At 48.9% G+C, this 23,887-nt stretch overlaps 1 protein-coding gene across 7 annotated transcripts in view; it reads left to right on the top strand.

Moving 5' to 3' along the window:
• DNAI3 (dynein axonemal intermediate chain 3) overlaps positions 1–21,033 on the top strand; it is a 62,467-nt gene extending 41,434 nt beyond the window's left edge. The window contains exons 17-23 of one of the 7 annotated variants that reach the window (XM_047785426.1): positions 1,355–1,485; positions 4,978–5,041; positions 10,567–10,697; positions 13,112–13,316; positions 15,560–15,651; positions 16,495–16,617; positions 20,720–21,033. In XM_047785426.1, coding sequence (XP_047641382.1) covers positions 1,355–1,485; positions 4,978–5,041; positions 10,567–10,697; positions 13,112–13,316; positions 15,560–15,651; positions 16,495–16,617; positions 20,720–20,863 — 890 coding nt within the window. In that variant the 3' untranslated portion in view covers positions 20,864–21,033. Of the gene's footprint in view, positions 1–1,354; positions 1,486–4,977; positions 5,042–10,566; positions 10,698–13,111; positions 13,317–13,556; positions 14,009–15,559; positions 15,709–15,903; positions 16,100–16,494; positions 16,618–20,719 lie in introns of those variants that run through there. The other 6 variants (XM_047785425.1, XM_047785427.1, XM_047785432.1 and 3 more) reach the window with 6 other exon arrangements.
• Positions 21,034–23,887: the final 2,854 nt, after the last annotated feature.

Genomic DNA, 23,887 nt, shown 5'->3' with positions numbered 1-23,887 from the left:
AAAAAGAGGGGTGGGAAAATGCCCAGGACACATCTTTAAGAGAATAGAAAAGCAGAATACAAAGCTAAAATACCTAACTAAAAAAAAACGCATTGTTTGTATATATTCACAGAAGAGTAATGGAGGAAACTATACCAATATTTTAATAGTGGGCACCTCTGGGAGACATGATAATGAATTATTTTTGTTATTTTCTTCATGCTTTTCTCTCTTCTCCGAAGCTTTAATAAATAACACTTGGAGTTCCCACTGTGACACCTGCAGAGGCTTAGGTCACTGTGGAAGCGGGGTTCAGTCTCGGGGTGGTGCAGTGGGTTAAAGAATCCCACATTGTCACAGCTATGGCATAGGTCGCAGCTATGGCTCAGATTCAAGCCCTGTCCTGGAAACTTCCATAAGCCATTGGTGCAACCATAAAAAAAATAAATAAATAAATGACACATAGTTTTAGATCTCAATAAATAACATTTATTAATTTAGATCATAAAAGTCTAAAATAAATGTTTAATAAATAACACGTAGTTTTAGATCTCAATAAATAACATTTATTAATTTAGATCATAAAAGCCTTTTGTTTTAAAACAAGATGCTTTTAAAAAGAAAGAAGCCCCAGATGACATTTGAATTTCAGCCCCCAGATTAGCTGTCCTCTTGCTGTTTGCATGGATAGTTGTAATATACCACAGTCATAGATGCTGGTAAGGAATAAACCTGAACAAATCAGCAAACATTAAATTGTGTTCCATATGTTGCGCTTATAACAAGTAACATATTTCAGATGGATGTGTTTTTTAGAAGTTAAGAATTTTTGACGCTTAAAAGGCTAATCTTGAATTACTGGAAAATTGCTGTATGGTACCAACTGAATACAAATGACGTGACTTTATTATTAGGGAATAACAGGGTGTTATCAATTCAAGAGCAATATCAATGATCTCTCTTATTGAGAAGATCAAAGGAGCTGTAAACCCGAGGATACATTTGTATCCAACTGACTGTAAATAATTCTGGAATGAAGTAAACGAGATGGAAGTTTTCAAAGTGTGCAGTGGAACCTTTCAGAGCTCCTGAAAAGTGGGCAGAGGGTTCGCCGCCTCCCACCCAGGAGACCCTTCGACCAGAGTAATGCAGCTCTGCTCTGTTTTACAGGCGGGGGCAGGGAGGTACATACAGCGTTTGGATTGAACAAAGCATCCTGCTGCTGAGCCAGGAGTCTAGAAATGCTTAGGCTTATGCCCCCACCAGGGCAGGGCTGGGGGGCAGATACGTGTGGCACAGGACGGAGGATGCAGACGAACTGTTTTTGATTTTTCTGTGTAACTGTGTGCTGCTTCTGTCCACATGCCTCAAAAAGACAAAATATTAGCCCAGAGCAAAGCAGTGAAGGCAGGAGAAATGAACCCATACCAGAATCTGGAAGGCGGGTTAGCCAATCATCTCAAGCCAATAGACGACTTCTGCACCAAGTTCTTTGTGGGGACAGAGGTGAGTCCGAATTATCTGCTTCTAAAATTAGCATTTTAAATGATGGATTGAAATGCATGGGTATGACTTCTGCGTATGCTTGTCTCGTATGCTTACGGCATCTACACTGTCTTCATAGTTGGTGCGCTTTGCTCGCATTGGACATTTTTAACCTCCGTGTCTCCTGGATTCACATATGAGACGTTCCTGAACGAATGTGGAAAAGTCTATAAAATTACACCACTCTTTTTACTAATAATTTATTGATCAACCTGCAAGTAGTTATCAAACAGCTATACCACATGGAAGACACTATGCTGAGTGTTAGAGATTTACTGAGAAAATATTTTGTTTGTTAGGTCAGTACAATCTAGTAGGAAAGACGGAAAACTCACTCAGTTCAAAAGATAAATGACAGCTGGATATAAAAACACCATGGCTGTCATTTTCCAGCACCTGCCATAAGAACAAAACCCTGCTCAGATTGATCATTTCCTATACGCCAGGGTCTGTGCCAGGAATTTTCCAAATTACATTCCCTTTAACCGGAATAAAATCAAACCCTCTAAGACTGCTGTCATCGGGCCCATTTCACACGTGAAGAAAGGAGGCTGGGAGCTTTAAGTCCCGCCGGGCAGAGACGCTCTTTCCATTCCCGACTCTCTCTCTCGCCCGACAGGAAGGGCTTTTCTCCCAGACCATCCACCGAGGGCCGACCCCAAAGCTCAGCCTCACTGGCTGCAGTTCGCTTGCATGCTTCCGTGCTGGGAGAGCGCTACTCAATTCCACCTGCTCTTGAGGGTGTACCCCCTGCGGGCACAGCCCTGGGCCCTGGCCAGACGTGAACCAAGAGCAGAGTCCCTGTTTCAGGGGCTCACTGCCTAGCAAGGAGCAGACGTGCTGACAGTGTGAGCCACACCACACCTGTCGTGTTGAGAGGTTGCGGGGATGCGAAGCGGGAGGTTAGGGAAGGTGACCTGAGAGCTCGCGGGAGCTGTGGGCTGAGGAAGCCACTGAAAGACCCCGGGACCGCGGGAGGACCAGCCTGAACAGTGCTCCGGAGTTTTGAGAGTCCGGACCTTGTCTGGAGAGAGTGGCGTAGTTTGGTATAAGAGGAAATGCTGGCTTGGGACCTGTGCTAGGTCACGTGCATTGCAGTCGCCGAGCAACAGGGCACCACTAAATAGATGTTCTGTAACTTGGGCCGCGCACCGAAGTTTTCGTTAAGATTTATAAACTATTATGAAAAATATAAATAAGCGTGAAGTTTACCGTCTTCACCATGTTGAGTGCATCGTTCAGTGGTGTTGGGTCCGTTCTTGTCGTTGTGTAGCCATCACCACCGTCCATCTCAGGAACTATTTCATCATCCCAGACTAAACTTCTGTACCCACTAAAGTAATGACTCCTCGTTGCTTCCTGCCCCCAGCCACTGGCAACCCCCGTTCTACTTCCTGTCCCCCTGAATGTGACTGTCCTGGGCCGCTTACGTCCATGGACTCACGTAGTATTTTGCCCTGTGCACACCAGAGTTTTGTAAGTGGACAATGATAGCTTTAGAAAGAGCAACGATCACAAAAGCTTAAAACAGAAATTAAAGGATGGCACCCTCCGCTGAAACTCCTCTTCGGGGCTTAGTGAAGCATGGAGACCCAGTCTCCTCATGCCGCGGCCGATGAGATTCCTCCTTTCTCGCCACCCTTCTGCGCCCGCCCCTCACTCACTCTGTCTGCTCCGCTTTTTCTCCCGTTCCTCTTATGCACCAAACACTTTCCTGCCTCTCACGTCCTCGCACTCCTTCCAAGGAGCCTCATCACACCATTCAGCAGGTATTTACTGAGCATGTAATGTATGCCAGACACTGGTCTTGCCCCGGGGACATGGCAGCGAACAGAACAGCCAGCGTTCCTGACATTCCTATGGGACGCTCTTCTTGGCATGACTGGTCCTTCTACTCCGGGGGGAGAGTCTAGGAGAGGCCAGCCTGGGATCCAGGCTGGCTGATGCGGGGTTTAAGTGGGGAGATGTGGTGTCCTGGAGCAGAGAGGCCAGGCAGGTGGTGAGCTCAGGGGGGGCGCCCAGGATTGGAGAGGGCCCGAGCAGTGGGGTGGAGCACCTCACCCCGGCCTGGGGGGCGTGGAATTTCAGAACTAGGTAACTGGATGGAGAGGGAGGAGGAGGTTTGTGTGATGACACGAAGGGCCCTCAACGCATATTTCTTAACCTGGTGTAGATGACCCCTTGGACCCGGTTCAGGTTCAGCATCCCACGTGCCGCTGGGAGAGCCAGGAGATAGTAACTCTCCAGCAGGACTTTGGTGAGGGCTGGGGTCTCGTTCGCAAAGCTCCGAGCAACTCGGGCAAAGCACTGAGGAGGTGGCAGCCCAAGGGCGATGGGCTGGCCGTGTCCCGCAGACGCAGACCCACCGCCCACTGCCTTAGACTGTGTTAGCAAGACAGGAGGGACCCCTTGTCCCCGGACTCTGAGTTCCCAGCTCCAGACACAGCCCTCGTTTGCTCAAAGAGTTGACGTGGAGAATGAAGGCACAGAAGAGTGAGCCCGTGGCCCCGGCCCCCGGAGCTTGTCCTTCAGTTTGCGTGAATCCGGTGTTTTCTGCCCTGCCTTTGCCTTCATCCCCGCCCACACCCTCCTTCCAGTCCCCCTAATTCGCCTTTCTGTGCCCCTTCTCTGTGTTTTCCTCTCATTCAGTGGGGAAAAAAAGACAAAAAAGAAAAAACAAAAAACAATAGACTTAGGAGACTGCATCTGGGTGACCTTGAGGAAGTCCGTTAACCTCTCTGAGTCTCCGTTTCACGTCCATGAGGTGGCATGTGGACTAAATTTCTTCCCTAAATCTCTTCCACCTCCGTCATACCCTGGTTCTGTCTTTCCCCTTGTGTGCGTGTTTCCACCTCTTCTTTACATCAGGTCCCTCTGCCTTCCCTGTTTCTTAGAATGGCTGTCAGCAGAGCTGGAACATAGGTTACTTGCTACAGTATTTGGATGGAATTTTAGGGTTCCCATCCTCAACTTCCAGAGGCAATAAGTACCGTAACAGGAACACACAGTCCCCCCTGCCGCCTTATTCCAAGCTCCCTGTTGAGTCCTTGCTCTGCGACGTGCTGAGAACAAGCCACTGACCAAGTCAGACCGACTCCCCCAGCTCCCGGAGCTCGCAGCCCATTGCAGCCCGTTCCCTGGAAACAGCAGAGGTTTTGGAAGCCCGCACTTGGAACTTGCGGACCTAGAATATCTTCAGAATTGCCTGTGTTCTCCTCGTCCCTGAGTGTAATTAAAAAAACTCAACCGATTCATTTTCCCGTTTGTTTAGTATAAACCTAAATAATCATTTCAAGCCTTTCTCTGCCCTCCTCCTGCACCAAGTCATCATTTGATCCAGCTGGCCTGCTGCTTTGTGCTTGTTTGGGTTACAGTCTGTCTGGGCGCAGGGAGGTGAGGTCTTTGGTCTCTGAAATTGCCGTGGTACTCATCAGGAACCTGCAATGTTCTTAGGAAGGTGAAGTGATATACACAGACTGGAAAATGGAAAGAGACCCCGAAACTGGCCGACTGATGAGTAAGTTCTGATGATTGTTCCTTTATTGGTAAGTTGTTCCCTTTTTTACAAAGGACTCATGACTGGCCTTGGGAAGTGTACGGAGGGCCCCCGAGGTCCTGACTCCACGCTTGCCACTCAGAGCGAGGGCTTTGGACAAGAGCACAGCTGTCACCCGGGAGCTTATTAGAAACACGGAATCTGGGCTCCTACCCCAGGCCTACTGAATCCGAGTACAGATTTTAATAAAATTCATCAGTGATTTGTTTTCACATCAGAATTTAGGGAGCACTGGTCTATTGATGCTAAAATAAAATTACTGAGATACTTGGACAATTGAATTTTAAAATAGCAGTGCTAAAAAAAATAAATAATTAAAAAAAATAAAAATAAAAATAGAAAAAATAAGGAGTTCCCGTTGTGGCGCAGTGGTTAACGAATCCGACTAGGAGCCATGAGGTTGCGGGTTCGATCCCTGCCCTTGCTCAGTGGGTTAAGGACCCGGCGTTGCCGTGAGCTGTGGTGTAGGTTGCAGACACGGCTCGGATCCCGCGTTGCTGTGGCTCTGGTGTAGGCCAGTGGCTGCAGCTCCGATTCGACCCCTAGCCTGGGAACCTCCATATGCCGCGAGAGCGGCCCAAAGAAATAGCAAAAAGACAAAAATAAATAAATAAATAAATAAAATAGCAGTGCTGTTTCAACAATTTGCATTGCAGTACAGCAGAAATTGACAGAACATTATAAATCTATTGTACTTTAATTAAAAATGTTTTAAAAAACTCAAAAGCCCAGTAGCTCAGGTGTGTGGAAAATCTGAATCCACATGAAATTATCAGCTAAATTCACCATGATTTTGAAGACCTCAGCACTACATGGCAGAAGTAACTCTAGGGCCCCCCTTTAGGGCTGGGACCCGTGTGTTCATGCGTCCCTCTGCTGCCAGGGCCCAGACTCTGGCAGCTGAACAGAGGTATGAAGGTCTCACCCAGGTGTGGGCGAGAATCAGAGTCCACACTTCAGGCCCCAGTCAGCAAAGCTCCCTGTCAAAGCTCGGAGCCCTAGGGTGCACTGAAATTACAACCACCTCCTCTAAAGCTTTGGATTTTACCATGGCATGAAAATACATTTGAGCTGCTTTTCAAAGTGTGCAATAACCATGAGATGAGGAAGAGGCAGCTCCTGGAATTGCCAGGACACCGTGGAGCGTGAGGCAGAGTGCTAGGCTGGGTTTACAGAAGGGGAGCTGGTCAGTCCTGTGTGTGGTTGGGGCAACTGGAAACGTGCCTGATGGAGCCGCTTGCCTGCAGGGCGCAGCTGCGGGGGCTCAGATCTGCACCCTGAACTTCATCTTCTTGGCTTCTGTCTATGGAGGGTCTGGTTGTGCAGGCTAGAGTCTGCCCTGGACCTGGGAGGACTGGCTTTGTCAGCACCGCCTCCAGGGTGCCGTTTTCATCTGGAGATGAACGCATATGCCTGCCTACTTTTCTTAGACGAGTCTCCTGACTAGAAACCCAAGTGTGTGTTGTCAATGAGAGGGGCATTGAGAAAGGGTTAGATATGATCTCAGAAGAGGGTCAGACGCGTGAAGAACGGAGACTGATGTTCCGGGCACTTCAATTCCATGATTTAAAGTTGCACTCAGAATTGTACGTTGGATATAATGAATTACGTGCAACGACTCTGATGCTTACTCGTGTTTCTCTTTATTCTTACCACTAACGTTCAGGAGTGTTAAGTGTACATGTGCCCATGGCAGTGATCTCCACCGCACCCCTGGGATGCAAGCTGCCGTCCTGATGCTGCGACTGGTTAATGCACAGCTGGACACTGGTTCCTCCTGGTCTCAGATTTTCTTGCAGCCTTACCCTGCTGCCAGCTTCCCACACTGCTTTTGAGGTGGCGCATGACAAACAAGTTATTTATTTTAAATGAATGTCATTCCGTCTATAGAACCAGTGACAATAATCTTGAAGCTAAGAGCTTTACATTTGCATCTCACTGATATTTGTCCTTTCTTTGAGTCATTCATCAAATCTTTATTGAAACTCTACTGGCGTTTCATTTGCTATTTTAAGGACAGCTCCATTTACTGCTTAAAGACGTAGGGCCTCTCAAAGGACAAAGGGATGGAAGAGCTGTGGGTTGAGACCTTCTACCCACAGTACCAATCTTGATACTTGATAACTTGATAATTACAGTTACCCCGTCTGTTACATTTCACAGACGGCTTCTAGACTCCTGGACAGCCCCGCTCCCCAGAAAAGGGTGGTCCAGGGGAGCCCGCTCACCAAGGACAAAACCAGGCTCTGAGCAACACAGGCAGCAGCAAGAAGAAAGCTGCTGTTTCCAGGGGTCTCTGCCTCCCCAGGAACCTTCACAAAACTTCAAGATGGGCTTAGGAGGGTGTCTCCTGTGCTCTCAAGATGGGGCTTAGCTCGAGGAAATTGGTCTTTTTCTGTAACTTAGAAGAGCTACATTTAAATTTATTTATTTATGGAGTTCCCATTGTGGTGCAGAGGAAACAAATCCGACCAGTATCCATGAGACTGCAGGGCTCCCGCAAGAGGGACGGGCTCACTGCAGTTTCCTTTCATCGCAGCTGGAGGGGGAGCAGGTGTGGCTATCAGGTGGCACCCTCTCCGAGTCTCTGCCCCAAGCCCCAGGGTCCTCCCGCCTCCCTGGTCCGATGGCTCCAGCATGGCCCCAGCCCGGCTGTGGAGCTGGCTGCTGCCCACAGCCACAAGCCATTAAAAACATGTGCCTGTCTAGGCCAAACCATAATGTGTGGCTACTTTATACTAAAACAACAAACTTATTCTATTTACAGCTGTGCGAAGGCTGGAGGATTTTTTGTTTGTTTGTTTGTTTGTTTTCTCATAACATCAATGGAACATTAAGCAGAAAAGAGCTACCAAATCTTGCAAAAAGCTCAGTGTCAAAGAAATCTCTGTCCACCCAAGTTCCTTGTAGCCGTAATTGCCCTGGCCACAAGGAAGCAACCCGAGAGTCGTTGATCCGTGAATGGATGAACCAAATGTGCTCTACGCATGCACTGAGATAGTATCCATCCTTCTAGAGGAAGGGAATTCTGGTGTATGCTGCAACACGGGTGAACTCCGAGTATGTTATTTTAAGGGAAACAAGCCATTCACAAGAAGACAGGTACTGTACGATTCCGCTTCTACAGAGGACTTCAGGCGTCACATTCGCAGAGCTAGAAGGGAAAGAGATGGTGCCTGGGGCTGAGGGAAGGGCGAGCGGGGAGCAAGTGTTTGGAGGGTCCAGAGTTTCAGTTTTGCAGGATGAAGAGCGTTCTGGAGATTGGTTCGCATCAACGTGAACGTATTTAATTCCACTGGTCTGTACTTCAAATGGCTAAAATTTTACAGTTCATGTTTATGTATACTTTTATCTCAATTTAAAAATTATTTGAGAAACACTTATAAAGCAATTCACACACACACACACTACGCTTTATAGGACCACAGGTGCGGCATATGGAGGTTCCCACGCTAGGGGTTGAATTGGAGCTGCAGCTGCCGGCCTACACCACAGCCACAGCAACGCCGGATCCCTGACCCCCTGAGTGAGGCCAGGGATCTAACCTGCAGTCTCATGGATACTGGTCGGATTTGTTTCCTCTGCACCACAATGGGAACTCCATAAATAAATAAATTTAAATGTAGCTCTTCTAAGTTACAGAAAAAGACCAATTTCCCTCGAGCTAAGCCCCATCTTGAGAGCACAGGAGACACCTTCCTAAGGCCTGCTGTTCAAGCGTCTTCAAGGGCTCACAAATATATCTGGATTCTCCATTCCTGCCCTTTGACTTCACCCAAGCCACCATCCTCCTATGAGAACCGCTGCACAGCCTCCCATGGTCCCTCTTTGCTTTTATCTGCCTCTGATCCGTTCTCCCCACAGCAGCCAGAGAATCTGCTCATACGTCAATCAGATTGTCTTCTAGGCCTAAAGAATTCATTAAAACACAACACACTTAGAATGTAATCTAGGGAATTCCTGTTGTGGCACAGCGGAAAGGATTCTGACTAGTAACCATGAGGTCTCAGGTTCAATCCCTGGCCTCACTCAGTGGGTTAAGGATCCGGTGTTGCCATGAGCTGTGGTGTAGGTCACAGACTCGGCTTGGATCTGGCTTTGCTGTGGCTGTGGTATAGGCCGGCAGCTGTAGCTCTGATTTGACCTCTAGCCCGGGAACCTCCATATGCCTTGGATGTGGCCCTAAAAAGGAAAAAAAAAAAAAAAAAAAAAGAAGAAGAAGAAGAAGAAAGAAATCTAAGTGCTTTTCCTAGCAAAGCTCTGTGTGGTCTGGACTCTCCTGGTCTCCGTTTGTTTCCTGTCTCCTCACAGGATTACCAAACTGCAGTCCTGCTTCGTGCCTCAAAATTACAAATGCACTAAAACACTTCTCCGCATTGGGTGTATATTCCTCCTCTGGGGATCCTTCTCCACAGCACAGGCTCTGGTGCAGAACTCAGGCCTGAACGATGCATCTTCAGGGAAGCCTTTTCTGACCATTCTGCCTAAATCATGACTGTCCCTTGTTATTCTTTCTTATGATAGTTCTTCCTTGATGATACTTTTCACATTTTTTTTTTTTCCCGCTGTACAGCATGGGGATCAAGTTACTCTTACATGTGTACATTTTTCCCCCCAGCCTTTGTTCTGTTGCAACATGAGTATCTAGACATAGTTCTCCATGCTACTCAGCAGGATCTCCTTGTAAATCTATTCTAAGTTGTGTCTGATAAGCCCAAGCTCCCTATCCCTCCCACTCCCTCCCTCTCCCATCGGACAGCCACAAGTCTATTCTCCAAGTCCATGATTTTCTTTTCTGTGGAGATGTTCATTTGTGCTGGATATTAGATTCCAGTTATAAGTAATATCATATGGTATTTGTCTTTGTCTTTCTGGCTCATTTCACTCAGTATGAGATTCTCTAGTTCCATCCATGTTGCTGCACATGGCGTTATGTCATTCTTTTTTATGGCTGAGTAGTATTCCATTGTGTATATATATACCACATCTTCCTAATCCAATCATCTGTTGATGGGCATTTTGGTTGTTTCCATGTCCTGGCTATTGACTTCTCACATTTTTTATTCTATACTTTGGGATTTGTTTATTGAGAATCTGTCTTTCCCATTGGACTCTAAGCTCCACAGGACAAATGATGTTTGTTTATTAACCATTGTTTACCCAGCCATCTACAGTACCTAGTCCATACAAACAATCCACAAACAATACGCATAGTATTGACTAACGGATGGGCTAGTGAATAAGTAAGTCAATAAGGACAGGAAGTGTTTCTCTGAGCCTGAAATATGGCCCGATGGGAATTTCCCTGGACTCCTACGAAAAGAGGAGGCTCAGTCCTCTGACGGACTCTTGGCCCAGCTGGTCTCTGCCTCTCCACTTAGACCTCGTTACTAGGGACCTGTCTGCCCATCGGAGGTCTGCCCACTCTCCGCTGCAGGAACGCTAACAGCTAGTAAAGGTGCCGTGGCCTTTTTCCACTCCGACAGCAAAGAAGCCCGTGAGCCTCTACTCGGTCCACGACGGAGCTGTCCACACGGTTCAGAGGTCCCCTTTTTACGAGGACATCATCCTCACCATTGGGGGTTGGAACGTGGCCATCTGGAAAGAGGGCGTTACGGTGAGTCACCTGCAGAGTCCGGAGCGGTGTGTGGTCCTCCGTTGTTGAGAGAGACAGTGGGAACAACAGCCAATAGGAAGGGCCTTTGGGACACTTTAGAGAAATTGGAGCAGGTGGCCTGGTCTCCCGCTTGTCAGCAGACCCGCTGCAAAAGTCTTTTGAAAACACAGCCGCTGGCTTTTCTTTCCCGAGGGAAGGAAGCATTTACTAATCTCTTGTTCTCCAGAACCAGCCTTTTCTTCGATAAAGTGTCCTTGGCCGTTGGCTCGCTTTGCCTTTCCCTCCCCTTAAAATAGAAGATGGGGTGCTGATTACCATGTGGGGTCCAAGGAGGAGAGATGGGTCTGTCGCCTTTTCTTTCTCCTGCCCCAGAAGTTTGTCAGCAGGTTCAGAAAGTGGGAGTAAGAAAGCTAAGGGCTCCATCGCCAGGCGGAGACGTGCAGGGGTCAAGGTGAGACAGTGCCAAGAATCGGGGGTCAGGATAGGGACAGGCCTGGGTCCAGGCAGACAGAACCAAACTGCCAAAAACTAGAACGACTGGAAAACCCCAGCGAAACAAGGTGTGGGCAAAGAGAAAGATATGTCCCTTTGGTGAGCTATTTAAGAAAATTATCAAATCTGACCAAAAAATTGTATATGGATATATGTTTTATAGCAGTAATATATAGTCTTGGATAAATTATGTATGTGTGGATATATACATACCTAAGTGTATATTTTTACACACATTGTGTGTGTGTGCTTTGACCTAGCATCTTTATTTCCTTTCATTTGGGGACTCTAACTTACACAGTTACCCCCCAAAAATGTGTGTGAATATGACGGGTTTGCCAATCGAAAAAAGTTGGAAACTCTTGAAGTGTCCATCCACAAAAGGACTTCTACTATAACCAAAGCATTTTTTTTTTGTCTTTTTAGGGCGGCACTCACAGCATATGGAAGTTCCCAGGCTAGGGGTCTAATTGGAGCTACAGCCGCTGACCTACACCACAGCCACAGCAACGCAGGATCTGAGCTGCATCTGTGAACTACACCACAGCTCAGGGCAATGCTGGATCCTTAACCCACTGAGCGAGGCCAGGGATTGAACCCGGGTCCTCATGGATACCAGTCAGGTTTGTCTCCACCGACCCACGGGGGGGAGCTCCCCCAACACACGTTTTTATGATTTTTTATTTTTTTTTTACAACAAGCAAGTAGTAGTTTGGCAGCTAAAGAAGAAGAAAAAGGAAATTTAGACAAGATTTCTTTTTTTTTTTTTGTCTTTTGTCTTTTGTTGTTGTTGTTGCTATTTCTTGGGCCGCTTCCCACGGCATATGGAGGTTCCCAGGCTAGGGGTCTAATCGGAGCTGTAGCCACCGGCCTACGCCAGAGCCACAGCAACGCGGGATCCGAGCCGCGTCTGCAACCTACACCACAACTCACGGCAACGCCGGATCGTTAACCCACTGAGCAAGGGCAGGGATCGAACCCGCAACCTCATGGTTCCTAGTCGGATTCGTTAACCACTGCGCCACGACGGGAACTCCTTTTTTTTTTTTTTTTTTTAAGATTTTCTAAAGACTATGCAGGGGTCAGAACCTGGTGAGAAACGGAAGGAGCCGAGCAAGGGCAGGTTTGGGGCATCACCTGAAGGCATCTGTGAAGTGGTCACCCCTTCGTCCCACAGGAAGGGTAGGGGGCCGCCCCCGGCTTCGTTTAGTCCCTGCAGATGGAAGCAGGTGAGGGAGCTCACCTGGTCGCCAGGCAGAGCCGGTCGGTGGGGGCACATCCTGATCTTCCGTGAAACCCCCTTGGGGGGGGGTTTCAAGCACCCCACAGTAGAGAAGAGAAGATGACCCCAAATCTCTTTCAAGTAAGATTTATAAGCCACTGGATGCAGCTTATGGAGAGAATTGACTTTCATTCGCTTTTCCTGCCAGCCAGAGCTGGATCCGTGGTGAGCAGACACATGGCAGGAAACGTTATTAGCAACATTTACTTATAATCTTGACTTACCGGATGTCCACCCAGCTCCATGGAAATAGCAATGGGCCTTAGCAGCAGTTGGATTATTGGAACAGCCAACAGCTCAATCGAAAGGTTTGACCTTTTCTGAAAAGTCACTTAAGAAAAAAGATGCTATAAAGACATACAGGGTGGTCTGTAGTGGTTATAGGACTGGGCGCTTTCACCGCTGCTCCCTGGTCTGGGAACTGAGATCCCCGCCTCTGTGCACCTCAGCTGGCACACACACAGGGAAGAAAAGAGCGGGCATCACAGAAAAATCCTACAAGAAAGCGGAAGATGACTTCTGAGTGGGCATGGTTTTGCTGTCATATGATCACAGCTACCTGTGTCTTACTTTCAGAAGAAATCGCTGCAAATGTCCCTCGGATAATACCAAAAGCTTCTAATGTATTTTTAATTTTTAGACTGGACCCCTCCTGCAGTCATCCTGTGCCCCGAAAAGGTACACCTCGGGGCACTGGTCCCTGACAAGGCCCGGGCTCTTCTACGTCGGCCGAGAAGACGGATCCATCGACATCTGGGACCTTCTGGAGAAAACCCACGAACCGGCCCAGTCGCAAAACATCTGCATAACCGCCATCACCTGCGTCAAACCCTGGGCCTTTTCTGGTGTGTGGACCTTTTCTGATGGGTGACCCTTTCTCGGGGTGTGGGGGCCGCTTCCGGGGTGTGGACTCTGATCAAATGTGCTGAGTCAGTTTGCCTTTTCGGGCGGCTCCGGCGCGTGGGGCCGTTCACCTGGACCGCCTCTGATGCTTCGCTTCCCTCCCCTTCCGTCACTCCCTCCCTTTCCCTCTTCGTCGGTTTGGACGCAGCCTGAGTTTCCGTCACTATCTGCTTCATCGACAGTTGTTTCTGAGATGCACTCAGTGTCCCCAGTCCAGGCCGATTCTGACCCACATCACGAAGAGCACGCTTCTCGCCCTCCAGATCCCTAAATCACAGTCTGAACCCTGAAATCTGCTACTTTTTGTTGCTTCTTTTCCAAATAGGCTAAGGTCTGTAGCCGTACCTTTTCATCACATCACAAATGTTCAGCATTTTATCACTTACGTGGCTCTTCCCTGGACAGTACCGAGCAGTTCTCTTAATGAGATCATGTGTCTCCCTGGGTCATATGTTGATTCAAACCATAAATTTTGAACTAATTATCAGGGAAAATAAGGTATAAGAGAGCAAGCAGAAATTTAAGTAAGCGTCTGTGGAAAATTAATTTATATTTTTTGTCCCAATTTCTCTGTTTCACCCAAGTAATACTTTCTGTGCAAACCCAGTACATTTTTGCCTTTTTTTGTTTGTTTTTTTTTAGAGCCACACTCACAGCTGTGGAAGTTCCCAGGCTAGGGGTCTAATTGGGCCTACACCACAGCCACAGCAACTCGGGATCCGAAGCACATCTGCGACCTACACCACAGCTTGTGGCAACACAGGATCCTTAACCCGCTGAGCGAGGCCAGGGATCAAACCCACAACCTCATGGTTCCAAGTTGGATTCGCTTCTGCTGCACCATGATAGGAACTCCCATATTTGCTTCTTTTAAAAGAAGTTTCCCTTTGTTTCCAAAGATGTGCAAGCATAAAATTGTCTCTCTAGGAGTTCCGTTGTGGCTGAGTGAGTTAAGGAGCAGACGTAATGTCCATGAGTGTGTGAGTTCGATCCCTGGCCTCGCTCAGTGGGTTAAGGATCCTTTGTTGCCACAAGCTGTGATGTAGGTCACAGAAGCAGCTCAGATCCAGTGTTGCTGTGGCTGTGGTGAAGGCCTGCAGCTGCAGCTCTGATTAGACCCCTAGTCCAGAAATTTCCATATGCCACAGGTGGGGCCATAAAAAGAATAGATAAATAAATTGCAGGGTTCAGAATCTCTAGGTCAGAGTCTGGCTACTGCTTGGCAGTATGTGTCGTGAAAGTGTGTTTTCCTATCTCTGCTACCCAACATTGCTTGTGTGTGTGTGTGTGTGTGTGTGTGTGTGTGTGTGTGTGTGTGTGTTCCTACAGGGATTGCAGGTCTAGGGTATAGCAATTTGAACCAGACCTTCTGAAAATGAGAGGAAGAATAAAGTCGATGAGACAGAAAATTAAAATTCTCAAACACGTTTGTTTTATATCCATTTTAAATAATCAAAGGAAGCAATTTGTTTTTATAATAAGAAAACTGGCTCTAGCTGTGCCTTTGTATGTCATCTGCGTGATGGTATCCCTTTGCCCTTACTGTGTCTTTGGTGGAAATGATTTCATTATTATTTTTATTTTTTTATTTTTTGTCTTTTTGCCATTTCTTGGGCCGCTCCCGCGGCATATGGAGGTTCCCAGGCTAGGGGTCTAATCGGAGCTGTAGCTCCCGGCCTACGCCAGAGGTACAGCAATGCAGGATCCGAGCCGCGTCTGCAACCTACACCACAGCTCACGGCAACGCCGGATCGTTAACCCACTGAGCAAGGGCAGGGATCGAACCCGCAACCTCATGGTTCCTAGTCAGATTCGTTAACCACTGCGCCACAACGGGAACTCCTCATTATTATTTTTAAATCTTCCATGTATTACCCCTTAAACTGGCCCAGCGGATCCAGCCAGAGAGGGCCGGCTTCAGCTGGGAGCTACACTCCTTATACAGCGCCTGGAGTTGGGCAGGTGGCTGACAGAGGCTCGGGGTCTCGGCCTTCACTTCGCCAACTGGCAAGTGGCTGCTGCGTGTGAATGTGGCCCCCAGTAGGCAGTGTCTGACGAAGGTGCCAAGATCCCTGGAACCAGAGCAGGTCCTCTGGGCCATCACAGGACAAAGCACGTTCCGTGGTCGCCTCCCAGGTGGCTTTCTGATTGCAGAGGTGCTTCTCCCCGTTTTTGACTCTTTCAGCTAAGCAGCAGCTGATAGCCATAGCCGATTACTATGGAACGCTGCACATACTGGAAATTCCGTGGACATTAAGTCACCCTTCCAGCAATGAGGTTGGTAACTTCCGGCTTTGCAGATTTATGTCATCAGATGCTGCTGAGGCATATTTTGTAAGTATGTTTAGAAATGACTACTTTTGCTCTGCAAGAGAACAAAAGAATCGTACAGTCAAAAATAAGGGGATGTGTTTCTGTTGTATGGCTTAAAGCGAGGGAAAAAAAATGCAATGAAAGAAAGACCCAGTTCATAAAGCTCAGATTCAGAGAAGAATTGGCGGATTCATACTCCAATAATGTTCTTTTCAGGTTATAACCCAGGCAGGAGATCCTTCTTTCAGGGACCCCCTTCCCAGAGGGACCCCTGGCGTGTTTATGCATCTCTCCATTGCCAGCTTCCACCCCTCCTCCTCCAGCTTGGCGGGCAGCGTGTCCGCCCCTCCACGCACAACACTCAAGGGTGTCGAGCGATGTTAATCTTTAGCTTATAAAAAGATCAATAGATGGAAATGTGTAACTGTGTGTTCAACCCGCATTAAACGTACAGGTTACAGTCTGTTGCAAGTTCCGACAGCATCAGCCTGGTTCCGGGCAAGGAGACACTTTCTTCCTTTGGCCGCCTTGCCCGAGGCCTCTACTGACATTCCTGCTTCTCTTCTTGTGCCCACATACCAAGCTCTCCAGGGGCCCAAGAACCAGCTCTGCCTCCAGTCCCTTCAGGGTTTACCTCAACGCCCTCCTCTGGGTTTCTCAAGTTTGGTTGGGACGTGGGACTTGCCCTGGTCTTGAACATGAGAAGGAAAGAAGCAGGTGGGGGGCGGATCCCTGAATTGCAGCCATGAAGCTGCAGCTCCAGGGCTCCCGCATGGGCTCCCTCTCACGGGCCGGTGTTTCTAACAGGCATCGAGTATAAGCCACTACTTTGAAAGAGAAGTCAAGCACCTGGAATATGTAGAACAGCGCAAAAAAATTCGTGAACAGGAAAAGAAAGAAATGGATCTGGAATTGGAGAAGAAAAAAATTGTAAGTTAAATTTCGGAAACCAACCAAAATTGCTTTCCTCTGATGCCAGTGGGGACATATTTGTATGGCTTAGTCTACAGTTTCGATAGAAAAATTATGCCTTTTCACATTCTTCTCTTGTTCTCATGTGAGTCAAGCAGGTATTTCTCTGATTTCCTAGTTTACTGTGCGTGAGAACTGCCAGCGGGACACCTAGTGAGATTCCGCCCAATTTAAGTTTCTGAAATTTTCATATTTTAAAGTCTTGTAGATACAGGGTTATCTACATAACAATTATAGATACAAAAATTCAAAATTTGAATGCTTTCACTTCATAGAATGCTATCATCTGGTGAACAATGCATTAAAACAGGGCAAAACAGGAGTTCCCCTCGTGGGTCAGTGGTTAACGAACCTGACTAGTATCCATGAGGACGGAGGTTAGATCCCTGGCCTCCCTCAGTGGGTTGGGGACCTGGCATTGTTGTGAGCTGTGGTGTAGGTTGCAGATGAGGCTCAGATCCCACCTTGCTGTGACTGTGGTGTAGGCCAGCATCTGTAGCCCCAATTAGACCCCTAGCCGCGGAACCTCCATATGCCATAGGTGTGGCCCTAAAAAGACACACACACACACACAAAAAAAAAAAAAAAAAACAGTGCAAAACAGAGTGGACTATGAATTCAGACGTGAGGGGTCACTTCCATCTTTCTTACTTACTAGCTACGAGATCTGGAGCAAGGTTTGTGTCTCTGCTGAGCTTCGGTTCTCTTATTTTAAAAATGGGACTCTGATAAGCCCCTTTTAGGATTACTGTAAGGCTTTCAGCACGGTGGTCTGACACCTAGTAGACTCTGATTAAGTGAGAGCTGGTAACAGACAGACAGACAAAAATGGACTAGAACTGAAGTTTTCAGGAGAGAAGAATTTGCAGGACACCCCCACCTTAAATTCTGCCCCCAAAAAAACCTAAAGTTCTGACAGCCCCACCCTCCTCTTTCTCAGCCTGTCCGCTTGCTGGGACCCTGTCGCCCTGGTGGCCTCTTCTCCTGATCCCCAGAGCCGAGGGCCTTTAACTGTTCTGTGCACTCGGCTCTTCTTCCTTCCTCACTGGGGTCATCTCAGTCCACGCTTCTGCTGGGCTCTCCTTCATTCCCTCCCTTGCTTTTGGTCACTGCCAGTTTCATCACTGCCTCGCGTTTCCTTGTAGCCGCATACGTAGCCTCCTCCAATGTCATGACTCATGCGAGACCCCAGGTCTCAGAAGCACGAGCACATGGAAAAGTTTTCATGCACTGCTTTAGCAAATGGGTCAACAAGGTCGCATTGATGGATACGAATTAGTGCACCAAAAGCGGAGGGCCTTCCGGTCCAACACTGTGCAGCGATGACAAAGCACAAAAGAACACCAGGGAACCAACTCTCCCTGATACAAAAAAAAAAAAAAGGTGTTGGTCTGGCTTTTGGGGCATCACGAACCCTGCAGTTCAGCTGGGGGAGAGTCTGCCCCGCTTCCCACACACCATCTGTGATGACTACGAGGGTTTAAATGCCATAGTGACAGCTCCCAATTGTCCACATCGCTGAGACTAAGTAGAACTGTGGGTAATCCAAAAACAATTTGCATGTGAAGTCCTTTTTTTTTTTTCACTTTTTAGCGCTGCACCTGCAGCATATGGAGGTTCCCAGGATAGATGGTCGAATTGGAGCTTCAGCCACCGGCCTACACCACAGCCACAGCAACACGGGATCCTTAACCCATTGAGCAAGGCCAAGGATAAAACCCGAGTCTGCATGGATGCTAGTCAGATGCGTTAACCACTGAGCCATGACGGGAACTCCGGAAGTACTTTTAAAACACCTGAACGTTATAATAGTCCCATTGTGGAAGCCTAGGATGCTTTTGAGTCACCAAACTGTGCCACCTGCTGCCTGGTGTTTCTGGTCCTTTTGCCATCACGCCCTCCCCCAAGCAGAGCTGCTGCCTCTCCAGCTTCCTCTGGAACGAGGCTGTGGGAGAGGGCCAAGTTCAGGGCCCGTCTGTTAGATTTAGAACATGAGAGGGGTCCCCCAGGAGGACCTCTCTCCTTACAAGCAACTGATAACAGGGACAAGGGGCCTAAGGGAGCTGCCTCCGAGGTCACAGCAGGAGCTAAACCGGGTGAAGTGTCCGCAGCCGGCAGCTGCCATGAGGAGCGCTGGTTATAGAGGGCGGGCCCGCGGGCACCCTCACCCACAGATCGAGGGAATCTATGTGCCCACCCCTCTGCAAACACTGCAGCCGGATGCTGTCCACGCACTGAAACGTCAGAGTAATGACAGCTCGAAGAACACATGAAATGAATTCGAGCAGGCGACCCAGCGCTGAGAGGAGTGACAGTTCCCACGGGGATCCATATGTTGAGACTGAGAAGAGGGTGAAACGCTGAATAATTCTGTGGCCTCTGGTCAGGGACCCCCACCCAAGACCACCATCAACCTGCGCTCCGGGCCACGAGGGAAGCAGGAGCCGCAGGGAAGAGGCTGGAGGAGGGTGCTCTTTGTGGAGGGAGGTGCTGGAGGTCCGGGGGCCCCCACTTCCCACTCGTGCAGACCGCCCAGTCCCCAGGAGGAGAGCTGCACGGGACCTGCTGCAGAGGTGGCTGCTGGCCGAGTGGGCGCCGGCCTTCTGTGGAGCCACAGAAACCCAAGGGCTGGGAGTTAGCAAGGGCCCAGAGCAGAATGTCCAGAAGGAGTTTAGGAACTGGGGACGGGGACCTGACCTCTGTGGCTGGAAGGTCTGCAGGCAGGAGATTGGCTGAAACTGCTCTGGCAGAAGGAGGAGAGAGGACCCCGGGGCAGTGAACTTGTCCTGATGGCAGAGTGAGGGCAGTGGGTTTTCCTGGGGCCGGGGGGCAAACTCAAAAGAGCTAGGCTCCGATCAGAAGCCCCAAAGGGCCTTCTAACTGGAGTGATGCAGCCTCCAAGAAAGAGGCTGGAGGTCACAGAAGGGGCATCACAGTGGGGCAGTTGCCCTTTCAACAGTGGACTGGCCGGGACCTTCAAATACCCAAAAACGACATTATCCTCATACCTAGAAGTGGTAAGAAAGCCTGTGGGATCTGTCACATATGCTGCACAGGTCAGGGGTTAGAAGAGCAGCAGTTGCTACTCTCACCCCATCAAGTCCTGCCCTCTCTGTGAATTGGTTAGTGTAGCTTCCACGTATTAAGTGCCTCCTGGGTGCCATGAACCATTCTGAAGACTCACCAATACTTAACTGTTCCTTTAACCCTCACGGTGCTAGGGAGCGGTTACAATTCTTAGACACGAGGAATCTGGGAAAGCAGAGAAATTAAGAAGAGAAGAGAGAGGGGAAAACAAACCTACGGAAAGAGGGCCTCGGTGGGCGGGGAAGGGAGCATCGTGTGTGTGGACGCTCAAAGGGGAAATGATTGCAGATTATTCTCTAAAGCAACTAGAATAAAATGCAGCACTGGTCCCCTTGATGGAATCCACAAAGACAGGACTGGGTGACAAGGGGTCAGAAGGCACCAGAAGACAACCGGATGGGGAGAGGATGGGAGGAGAAACAAAGGCAACAATGCAGGGATCCCAAAGCTCCTCTGAAAGAAGACACAGATGAGGGGAAAAATCATGACTGCCCAGCAAATTAACTGTCACGCTAACGAAACCAGAGCAGTCCTCATGCAAATACTGACAGATCAAAGAACAAAGCAGATGACTCAAATGATTCAGCAAGAGCTGCTGGGTAAATTAGCTGAATAAAAGCTCTTTGTTGTTATTCCCACCGCCCTCAACGTGCTCCTCCCTGGGTCGGTGGCAGCAGCTTGCAGCCCGGCCTGAATTCCCCCTGCCCCTGAGATCCCGCCTCCAGCGCTCAGCGGATCCGCCAGCTCCACCACCAGGAGACACCTGAGTCTGCACACACCTGCTCTGTTCTGTCTCTGCCCCCCAACTCCGGCCCCGAGCCCCTCCCTGACTGTGCGGGAAGTGCCCCCTGCCCTCTCCCTCGAAGCCCGTCCCGAGAGCGGCACCAGGCCAGCTCTTCAAAAATAGCCCCTTCCCCGCCTTGGGTATCTTCAGGTGTCTGTTATATGGATGACTTTTTTTTCTCCCCCCTAGAAAACATATCAGAAGTCAAAAGAACGATTGGAGACAGAATTGAAAACAGACTATGACGATTACTTGGAGCTGGAAAAGAGCACCCTCATCCGCCTTGGGCTTATCAAAGTGGAGGAAACGGGGTCGCACGTGGAAATGATGTAGGAGACCCTGCGGGAGCGGTGTTTGGGGTCTCGCGTGGCCGTCTTTTTCTTCACTATTGTTTATGTGAGGTGGACTAGCAAACTAAACATGAAAAGGGTTTGCGTTCACATATTAAGCTTTCATTTTACTGCTATTAAAGCTTTTGAATTAAACAATAAGGTATATTTCAATTCTGGGGACTGAATATATACCGAGCATAAAAGTTATTGCTGGAGTTCCCGTCGTGGCTCAGGGGGACCTAGTCCGACTAGTACCCATGAGGATATGAGTTCGATCCATGGCCTTGCTCAGTGGGTCAGGGATCTGGCATTGCTGTGAGCTGTGGTGTAGGCCAGCAGCTGTAGCTCCGATTCAGCCCCTAGCCTGGGAACTTCCATATGCTGTGGGTACAGCCCTAAAAAAAAAAAAAGGCTATTTCTAATGAAACTTTCGTTTTCCTGTGGTAAAACAGAGCTTCAGAGATCCCCTCCACCCTCAGTCCTTAACCAGCATCCACTCAGAGCCCCTAAGCCCAGGCAGAAGTAGAAATCAAACTTTGCTTCTAATTAGCAGGTTGCAGAGTTCCCGTCATGGCTCAGTGGTTAACAAATCTAACTAGGAACCATGAGGTTGCAGGTTCAATCCCTGGCCTTGCTCAGTGGGTTGAGGATCTGGTGTTGCCGTGAGCTGTGGTGTAGATTGCAGACGCAGCTCAGATCCCGTGTTGCTGTGGCCCTAGCATAGGCCAGTGGCAACAGCTCCAATTGGACCCCTAGCTTGGAAACCTCCATATGCCACGGGAGCGGCCCAGAAATGGCAAAAAGACCAAAAAAAAAATAGAATTAGCAGGTTGCTTTCCAAGAATTGTTCCCACTGGACCACTGCACAGATTGTAGGGCCATGTGCTAAACAAAATATTAGCAAATGAAATCCAGAAATACATGCATTGAAAAGGATTGCACGTGAAGGTCGTGTTGGATTTATCCAGGAAATATAAGGTTAATAGAAAATAGATCAGTGATTGACTAAAGCATTTATGATACCAAATAAATGCAGAAAGCATTCATTAGATTTCAACATCCACTCACAAGAAAACAATAAATTCTTTGCAACTACAAAAAGAAGGAAACTTCCTTAATCGGATGCAGGACATCTAGAACAATCTTGCAACAAACATTATACTTAATCGTGAAAAGTTGAAAGTTTTCCTCAGAGACGTGGAACAAGGACAGTGCCCAGTGTCGTGTCTTCTGGTCAGCATGGTACCGAAGGTTTAACCAGCACGGGCACAGAAGGGGAATAGTAATAGCATTTGACACCGAGTTGTGAAGGAGCTCTATGTACCTCAATAAGAGGTTCAGTGGCACAGGAGAGTGTCTAGCGTGGGAGGCGGGCTGCGGGGAGAGGAGCCAGGAGAGGAAGCAAAGGCTCCTGTAAAGCAAGCTAAAGAAGCAAGATTAGAGCTGGCCGAGAATGGGGAATTAATGGACGAGCCAACCAGGAAGGTGACACAATCAGCTTTACATTCAGGAAGATGAGGAGCAGATTCGAGTGGGAGAGTCAAGGCAGGAGACAGTTGTAACAGTTCAGGGTAAAAGACTAGGACACCCTGTGCTGAACCTTAAAGTGAAAATGGAGAAGAAAGGCCAATTGCATCCGATTGGATGGCAGGGAGACAGAGGGTGATGCCAAGGCTCATAAGTTAAATTGCCAGGAGGTGACGCATCATTTACACAGAAGTCGGGTAGGAGCGGCACTTAACCGTCTGTGTGCCTGGGACAGGCGGCTCATTGCTGTGACGCCTCCTCCTTCTCTACAGTCAGGTTGAGAGGACTTGCCTGTAACGTTTTGTAAGAGCAAATGAGTCCCTGCGTACGGTGGGGGGGGGTTGCCCCACACAGGTCAGCATCCTTATTAGAACATCCCAGGGCTCATCCTTGTATGTGAACGTTTCTCTTTCCTTTTTTCAAAAACATTTTTTTTTGGTGGTGGTGTTTTTGTGGCCACACCAACAGCATATAGAAGTTCCCAGGCCAGGAAGTGAATCTGAGCTGCAGTTGCAACCTACACCACAGCTGTGGCAACACTGGATCCTTTAACCCACTGCACAGGGCTGGGGATCGAACCTGCACCTCCACAGCCACCGGAGCCACTCTGGTCAGATTCTTAACCCACTGCGCCACAGCAGGAATCCCTCTTTCTTTTTTTTTTATCCACATCGTGCCTTCGGTGAATCATCACTCTCCTAGTTTTATGTACTACCTGTACCTCTGGCTTGAACTTCTCCCATAAAATCAAGAGAGGTATAGTCATTTGAACACTTCAGGTCTGGGGTGTATACTAGGCATCTCGAATTTAAACACGTCCGAAACCGAGTGCCTGCGTTTCCCTCCAAAACCCATGTTTCCCACGGTTCCCGCAATCATCTTGCTTCGGCTACTCCACAAAAACCTTGACAGCACCTTCATTTCGCTCTCGCACAATCCGCACCCAGTCTGTGCGCAGCCTGTTGGCCACGCCCTCGGAACGCACCTGGAGCCTGACCACGCCCCCTTCCCCACTGCTGTCGCCACAGTCCCTGCCGCCGCTGCCCCCGCCGCCTGGGGCTTTTGCCGCTGCCGCCGAACTGTTCTCTCTGCTCCTTCCTTCTTCCCTCAGCCTCTCTCAACAGCAACCGGGTGTCCGGGGTTTGTCTGTTTCCGCTATGCCTACAGCCTGCGGAAGTTCCCAGGCCAGGGACCGAACTCAAGCCACAGCCCTGACAACAACAAATTGGTAACCACTAGGCCACCAGGGAACTCCAGCCCCATGGTAATTTTAATGGAAGCCAGAGGCAGCCGTTCTTCTGCTCAGAGCCCCTCCTAGGCTTCCCAGCCAGAGGCTTTGCTGTGACCTGCAAGCTCATGCGGTCAGTCTCTCCGTTGTCACCCTGGCCTCCTCTCTCGTGCTCCCCTCAGCACAGACCACGCTGCTCCATCATGCCAGGCATGGTCTTGTCCCAGAGCTCTCGTGCTTGCTGGTCTGTGCTTCTCCGGCAGTTTTCCC

This window comes from Phacochoerus africanus, chromosome 6 (genome assembly GCF_016906955.1).
Source record: "Phacochoerus africanus isolate WHEZ1 chromosome 6, ROS_Pafr_v1, whole genome shotgun sequence".
NCBI classification, from domain to species: Eukaryota; Metazoa; Chordata; class Mammalia; order Artiodactyla; family Suidae; genus Phacochoerus; species Phacochoerus africanus.
This window is presented reverse-complemented; position numbering and strand designations above follow the sequence as displayed.